Source organism: Opisthocomus hoazin, chromosome Z (genome assembly GCF_030867145.1).
Source record: "Opisthocomus hoazin isolate bOpiHoa1 chromosome Z, bOpiHoa1.hap1, whole genome shotgun sequence".
Classification (NCBI taxonomy): domain Eukaryota; kingdom Metazoa; phylum Chordata; class Aves; order Opisthocomiformes; family Opisthocomidae; genus Opisthocomus; species Opisthocomus hoazin.
Genome location: NC_134454.1, coordinates 54,998,870 through 55,007,271, shown reverse-complemented (window position 1 = coordinate 55,007,271; position 8,402 = coordinate 54,998,870). Strand labels below are relative to the sequence as shown.

The 8,402-nt window shown below is 42.2% G+C and overlaps 1 protein-coding gene across 1 annotated transcript; it reads left to right on the top strand.

Moving 5' to 3' along the window:
- The first annotated feature begins 254 nt into the window (after positions 1-254).
- On the top strand, positions 255-5,880 carry CZH9orf40 (chromosome Z C9orf40 homolog). The gene is made up of 2 exons (XM_075411668.1): positions 255-606; positions 4,574-5,880. Exons 1-2 carry the CDS (start codon positions 274-276, stop codon positions 4,730-4,732), a joined length of 492 nt encoding a protein of 163 aa, XP_075267783.1. The 5' UTR covers positions 255-273; the 3' UTR covers positions 4,733-5,880.
- Positions 5,881-8,402: the final 2,522 nt, after the last annotated feature.

Here is an 8,402-nt window from a genome sequence, read left to right as displayed (position 1 = left end):
GGCGGGGGGGCGGGGGGGACGGGCTCCGCTTGTCTCGGCCATTGACGCCTGCGCCGTGGCTCGGTCTCGCAGCGCCCCTGGCGGGGGGCAGCACCGCCCCGGGGACGCGCTCCCCGGCGGCCCTCCCTGCCCGTCACTCACCGGCGGGCGGGGCCGAGCCCTGGGAGGGGGAACGGAGGGAAGCGGCGCGCATGCGCCTTCATGTGCGCGGAGGCGGTGCGTGCGATAGCGGGGGACGCGCGCTCCTCGGAGCCGCCGGCGCTCGGCCCCCTCATGGCCAAGCGGCGCGCGGAGCCGTTACTGTGTCACGTGCCGATCAAACGGCTCCTGCGCGAGGCGCCGCCGCCGCCCCGCGCTGCCGCGGCCGAGCGGCGCCCGCGGGGCGAAGCGGCGGGCGCCGGCCCTGCCGCGCCGAAGCGGAAGCTGGAGGAGGCTGAGGCGCCGCCGGGCAAGCGGCCCGGGCTGCGGGGGAGCAGCCCCCGCCGGGAGCAGGGGGAGCCGGGGGGCGGCAGGCGGCGGCGGCGCGGCGGGCCGGCGGCGCCCCAGGACGAGCGGACGGCGGAGGGACGCGCCGGTGGCCGGGGCAAAGAGCGGGCCGCCGCTGAGGTAACGGAACGCGGAGGATGCCGCGGTGCCGCCGTGGGCGGGCCCGGGCTGCTCGCTTCCGGGGGGCGGGAATCGCGGGAGGTGTTTGTGGCGGCTGAGGCGGGGCCGCGGCCTGGGCCCGCCGCGCCGGGGTGGGCGGGCGGGCCGGGCGGCCGCCGTGTCGGCGGAGCGTGCGGCGGAGACCTCCTCCGGCTGAGCGTGGCACAGCACAGCGCTCGGTGCCTCCAGCCCCTCCTTTGCCGCCCGGCGGTGCGCGGCAGTGGGCCTCTTAAAGACACCCCCCCCCCCCCTTTTTTTTTCTTCTCCCGAAGCAAAGCAGCATTTCTGGACATCTCTAGCTTTTTGGTTTTCCCCCCTATAGAAGACCTGATGGCAAACAGACGGCCTGAAGCCACATCCCCATCCAAAAGTGTGGTGCAGGCTTGAAGAGTTTGTTCCGATGGCGTCTGTGGTGTTTGAGGTTGCGTGGGTCAGGCTTACTACAATATGTTAACACTTTCAAGTAAAGTTTTTCTTTGGGATGGGCATTGAGTAGCGATACGAGAGCCATATTTCAACCGAAATGTGAAGGTGGTGGTCAGGGGAAGGGGATCAGTTATTTGAAGGTCAGGGTATATTGAAATGCGCAGTTGACTTCTGACGTTTCTGGTTAACTTTGAGCAATGTACGTTCTTTTCCCTGTCCTTGACCACATTTTACACAACAGGCCAGAAAACAAAATATGATACTAAGAATGTTCTAGTTTTGCAAAAATAAAATGGTAGGTCAAATTTCATGCCTGTGTAGAGATCTGGTACGTGTAAACTCACCTTTCCTCCCACCTGGACCTTTTAAGTATTTAAGACTGAAGTGTTTGACCCAGTGGTGTGGAAGTGGCAGAAAGTCTAACCAGGTCAGATGGACTTTGAACTCCAGTATTAGACTCTGGTTTTCAAAAGTTGGGGCCTTTGATAATGTAACACCCATCTATCATCTGTAAAGAAAATTGTGGCTTTTCTTTCTTGGGTTCTGGCTTTTGGTGTTTTCTTGGTTGGTTGGTTGGGGTTTTTTCCTGATCAATGGTAGAATTAAGGCATAAAGGAAATGAGTAAAAAATCTGTGTCCTGTGAAAAGTATACATCCTTTTTAGGCTGTGCCTTCTAAACACAAGCGTATTTTTCATTTTTGAAGAGAGAACAAGCATCTTATGAAGGGAAGCAAATCAAACAAATTGAACAAACCTCTACAGAACAGTTTTACTCCATCATGCATATGATGCTGAACTCTTTACTTACCCCTAGGGTTATAAGGTATAATTTTCTAAGCTGTAGCAGTGGTAGGAAGGCAATAAGCCCCTGGATTTCATCACGGTAAAGAGTATTTCTCCATATAAAATATTTTTGTATGACTGTATTTTTAACCGGTTGTTTCCCTAAGTACACTATTTTATAACAAGTATTTTTGCTTTGAAATAAAGCTTGGTTAACGACAGGCAAGAGGTGTTTATTCCATCTTCTATGTGTCTTACCTGTATGTTTTAAATCTTTCACAAAGAAATTTCTGATGATGGTTTTTAGCCCTTTCTGAAAATACAGCTGCAGGTTGTGATTATTCTTTGCTGTTTTGTGGCTTGTGCATTTCATTACAGCAGTAAGCATGGTCAGGACACTTAATTTCACACTGTTTTTGTTAAAGTTACAGGCAATTCCAATTACAGTTGGACAGAGAAGAAGTATTCTTTGAGTTCTATTTGCAAGCACACCTTTGCAACTAGAGTTGGCAAATTAACTCCTTAAAAATTAAACAACACTTAATACGTAGAAACTGAGCTTTTGTATCTCTGAGCTTGGTGTATGCTACCTACCTTGGTAGAATTTCTTCTCAGAACCTATGTTGAAAGATATTTAGTTGAATATGAATATTTGGTATTTTATTTGGTGTTTAATGTGTGAGTGTGTAGTGTTTGTGTCTGTCTTTTGTGCTCCTTGGGTCTGTTCAGTTTCACACGGAATCTTTCTGGAAGGCTTTCAGTGAACTGAAATATTGCTGCTCTGGGGACTTGAATGCTCTTAAGATTAATCCTGTATGTAGTCTGAGCCCAAAATTAAGAGTATGGTTGTTTTTGTGGTGATGGAAGTTTATTAGATTATAATCTCTTTGAAACAAGAACACTGACATTTACTCTCTGCAAACAAAGCACCTAGTGCAGGGGTGTTCTAACTTCACGTACTTAGCTCTCACAGTGTGAGGAGTAACTTATTAAATATAGGGGAAGTTGAGATTAAACGTGGGGCGAATTTATAAGGGTGGCTGACAGTTTCTGAAACTCCATTGCTGGAGGTTGTTTTCAAAGAACTTGTTCGCCATGTGCCGTGCACAGTTCTGCGTGAGTGGGCTGCCTAGGTTGGAATACGGGCTGGAAAATCTTCCAGTTCTGTTTTTCAGTTTGTTGTTTGTTGTTAATGCTGTGCAGTACAAAAATTGCAGTTCACAACAATATTTATGCAAATGTGTGCTGCTACTTGTAGTTTGGCTTGCTTCCACATTCCATATAATCAGTCCTTCTGTTCCTGTGGCCCTACATAATTTAACTGGTTTTGGTCTCGATGCCCATTAGTGGGAACTTTGGTTCTTTAACTTTTCTTGAAGACAATCCTTTCCTAAGTGAGCAAATTCGTGTTAGTAGTACTGTACAGGCAGGCAGCCATCTTGCTGTGAAATGTCTACACCTTTCATACCTCTCATTACACTTCTTGAATAATGCGGGGGTTGTGTAGTAAAGACACGTTACCTAGTACAACAAATTGTAGTTCATGACAGGTTGGTGTGGTAAAAAAAGAAAAATGTATTATTTAAATGGAAAGTATGGTGAATTTATGTATTTATCTCTTTTAGGGCGTCAGAGGAAGCATCACTTTTCCAGTATCTGAGAGGGTTTAGGGATGATGCTTACTGCATTTTCTTGAACATTACGGTTTTTTGTTCTGTTGCAGAGCCAGCACACAAAGCATGAAGTTTGTTAAGGGCCATACTAAAACAGTTATACCAGTTTATTTGTCAAAAATGCTTCTGTTTAGCACCTGTTACAGCTGAGACATTGAAGTAAAAGATTTAAAAATTCTGATTGTATGTTAGGAAAAATACAAACCAGTATTATATGGAAATGCATTATTTTAGGTTTGTGGCAGCATTCAGTGTTTTTACGTACCAGATAAAAATACATGCTCAGGACATAAGGAATGACTTGAGAATTCCTCTTCGTAAGTGTATCATGTCTAACATACATAGATTGGCCACTGCTTATAAGCACGATGTGGTTATAAACAGTGTGTTTTCTAACAGAGGTTTTTTTAAAAAACAGATACTTACTCCACATTAAATTAGTAAATAAGTACATGGTCCCCCAGTTTTAAATTTTCCCATCCCTCCCCGTAGGAGAGATCTTTATTTTTCTTGTGTGTATTTGAGTATAAAATGTGGAGACAGAGAAGATGCAACTGAATGTGGTAGAAACACTATCTGATGCTTGATGCTTTACTTTTCCTGCAAGTATCGTCCTCTGAGTTGATGTAAAATAGCTAAATACATTCTTCTGAATTGCAGCTTCTAAATGTGCATGAAATTTGTATACCGTTGTGAGAAGAAAAAGCAGTGAGCAGTTTTTGTATGTAAAGTCCAGTAATTGCAAAAGTTTTACAGTATCATTCTGTGAAAAGATTGCAAGTTGAAGAAATTCGTGGAGTTGTGGAAGTACAGTAGTTCTTTGCAAGAAAATTTGAAAAGACAAAAGTAAATTATTATTCTGTGTTGTTTTCCTTAGAAATGGCTTATATGTTTTCTGTATAAAATCATAAGAACGGTTAATACGGAACAGCTGAGTAACTCTTCCTTGTTTCAGTTTCTTTTATAAAAGTTTCTTTAATTTTTGTGCTGCTGTGATACACATTAATGTTTTGTTGCCTTTTTGTTTATTTGTCTCTTTTCAAAGCAAGAAGAAGAATTCTGTCAATATAACTCGTTCCTGTATTGGAGAGCACCGTTGCCTTCTGTTGATTTGTCTGATATTCAGAACCTAGATGGGGAGACTCCACCGGAAGCTAAAACTCCTTCAAGGACTGATACCATGGAGACTGAAATGGAGACCTGATCAATTGTTTCATAGTTGTACATCTACATGCAGGAAAATTCGTTTCTATTTGGATTCAGGTTTTTCTACTTGGGAGAAAAAGAAACATGCCTCTGCCTTCTTGAAGAGACAGTGTTACCTTAGTCAGCAAAAGCAAGTCTGAGTTGTCTAAATACTTAATAGCAAGCTCCCTGGAGGTGTACAGTATGGAGAAGGCTGTGATGTCTTGCAAGAATGCGTGAAACATGGGGGCAGGCTAAAAGAAGACTACAGAAAAGTAGAACTTTGGGCTGCAATTAAAACAAATTGGTGGGTATGTTACATGTTGAAAGGAAGCAGAAAATCATTTTGCCTGTCCTGAACAAAAAGATGTAACTGTGGTACCCGACAGTGAAATATTCATCATGTGAATTTATCATAAAGCACAGAAACTGTAGTGATTTTTAATGTGGTTTTTTTCATGTAATAGCTGAACCAAAAAATGAGCCTACCAAAACCAGACAAAACATTCCCCTTTCTGTGCAAACCAAAACCAAGTGTGACAGTGAGGGGGAAGGAAAAGGGGATCTTTTCTTCTATAAGCTGCTGCTGTTCTGAAAGTTTTTCTCATTCTCTGTCTGAAAAAGTTCTTTCACCTTCTCCTTTTCACATTACCCAAAGCAGCAGACAGACAGCTTTTAGGTTTGTGGTCCATTTTCAAGTTAATGCTGTTCATACTCTTTGTGGCGTTCTGAACCAGATGGTAGCATTGAAATGGCAGATGTGTGCAGATCTGTCAAGAAAAGTTAATGCAATATAAAATTACCACATACACCTTTTCAAACTTACCTGACTGATATGTAGTTTTTGCAGAGACTGTGGATCTCACAAAAAATTTTTACAGAAGTGCATTGAATTTGTGTTTTTTGCTGTGAAATACAAACTTAATGCTTGTCTTTTGTAATTATTCACAAGTTGAAGTACAATTAGAAATACTTGTCTTCAGTAATAGACTGAAGTTCTATGGGCAGAATGTCAGACTTTGCAAATGTGATTTGTCTTTGAGGATAGCAAACACTGTATTTTTGCTGGAATCATCAGTGAAGAAGGCAACTTGTGATTTTTTTTATTTTTTTTACATAATGTATTTGTCTATGGACAATAAAGTTTTGCCTGTGTGTATTTGAAAATTTTGGGACTATTACTGTGTGAAGTCCTAAATTTATTTAAGATTATTGCTTGTATAACTTGGTAATTTTTGTAGGTCTTTTTTGCTTAAAATTGTCAGCTTGTCAACCTTATTAGGAAGCATTTGGAAACTTTTTTCCATATTTGCGCTGAATTATTCAGTATTTGTGCTGAAGGGCTTTTTCCTACCCCAGGTAGTATATGCATTCCTATATTTGTGGGTTTTATAGTATTTCACACTATCTGCTATTCTCAGGATCCAGTATTTTGCATTGTTAGCTTGTATCTTTTCAGACATGCTTCAGTCACTTAAAATCTGCTTGGAGCTTTGTACACAGTAGGTATGTCCTCGCAATAGACTATACCTAAGTGCTAAAATCTGTCTGTCCTTTCCGCTGTATTCATAGGACAGAAGGAGTTTTATTGTTGTCCTTAAAATACATATTTGAGCTATTCCGTAACAAAATAAGCCCTTTAAAACAAATTAAACTTGCCCTGCGTTGTAGGCTGTATGTTTACTTTATTGGCAATTACGCTGTAGGCAAGCACTTTCCTCTCTGCCTGTTCCAGTCATGGGCTTTTGGGTTAAGGGCTGGAATGTTACGGCTACTTTGAGAGCATTTGCTGAGCTGATTAATTTTTTCCATTCATCTGTTTGCAAATAGAGGCAAATTTAAAAGCCTTGGAAAACTTTTTTAAATGAGCCTGAGAGTCTGGGTTGTACAAAAGGCTCAGCAAGGTGAGGGGAGGTGGTGATAGATTACTTAACCTTTGCATTAGAGCTGCCAAAAGGTGTGATCAAGACGTGTCATTGCTCAATGCCTGGTACCTGCGGATACTATGTGTCACTGTGGGCTACAAAAACAGTGGTCTTGACTTCTGACTCCCATTTTTCTAGCGAGCTCTTGTGCAAGGGCTGTACATAAACTGTATGTAAGCTTAAGATGTTTTTAATTTGCATGTACATTCACATCCAGTGAGAAGAAAATGTTATTTTGAAATAACAGAGTGTTGGTGCAAATTGTGAGACAGCTCAGGAGTAGCATAATGCCTAGCCACTGACGATCTTCATTTGATCTCAAATTTTCAGGAAAAAAAAAATTCATATTATCTGTAGGTAATTGGGAGTTTGCTTCTCTCTGAAATGTTCTTCTCCAAAAGGAAGAACCACTGTCAAAAGAGTACAAAAATGTACAGTGTAACCTCAGAGGCCATGTAGATACTACCCAGGTTGATAAGGGTGTTGCATATGGAAGTAACACAGTAAGGGTATGGGCATACTAACGAGAAGTGAAATGCTGGAGTAAAGTGTGTTTCAGAGCAGATTTAAACAGCAAAGTAGCATTAGCAGAATGTTTGCATTTGTAAATTTTCTGTCTCATTCTAAACTTAATGGCTATTTTATATGGTCTGATTCGTGTTTATCGAAGGCCTGCACTGTATTTATGGTTCCCAAGATAGATAACCCTCCAGGAGAAGCATAAAGCTCAGTCCAGATCAGGAATGTGAAGAACTTCTATGAAGAACAGGCTGCATTGATGACCGTGTCTTGGGTAAACAGACTGTGGAAAAAACAAAGAAAAAAAGTGGGAAATGGAGGATAGGTGGTGATGATGAAGAAGCAGCGTATCAAATGAGCGCAAGCATAGTAGGTCAGCAGAGCAGTGACGTGAAGTAATAGTATCAGCATTGGCTCCATCTTCAGTGCAGCAACATCTGCAATAATTTGAGTATGGTGATCGTATATTTATGAAGTTGCTCACTGTTCTGACAGTTACTGCTTGATGTTTTTTCCTGTGTCAAGGCCAAGAATTTAATGGACATTAAAAAAGTACACGCTTATGTATATGAGTGGTTGGAAAATCCACAGGATTCTTTGTGTAGAAAATAAGAGTGCAAATGTATATTTCCAGCTGGTACCAGCATTTAGCAGCTAGTTCTGGTTACGTCAGATTTGTTCTGAGAAATTCATGTGTATTTCTGTCAAAGCATCTAATGACACTGCAGTAAGAGATCTCGGACTGCATGGACTCAGTTTGGTGTAGCAAAGTGTATGTTTAAAGAAGTATTTCAAAATAGCTAGTATGCTTGGGCTGGCTTAATTACTTCGATGCCTACAGTTATAACCTTGGCTCTCTAGGTGGCAATACACATACACAGTAAACTACAGTGAATCTGGAAAATGTTTTGGGTGCGCTTTTATTCTGAACTGCTACTGAAAATTCAAGCAGTGACATCATGAATGTTAATCTTCCTTACTGTGATACATAAATAAAGGCAGGTCAAGTCACAAGTTCCTGAATATTAGTTGACACAAGGTCTTCAGCATAATTGGAGCAAAAACATTTTGTCAAGAATTTTTGGTTCATCTCTCGTCGTCTTCTCCCCCCCCCCCAAAAAAAAAAAAAAAAACCACCACGAAAAACCCAGCCTTATCAATTTAACACATGGGAATCTGTTGTCACTGCTTCTTAGCTCCATTTCCATTAATTACAACTGGAAAGCAAGCTTTATCTGATTGTGT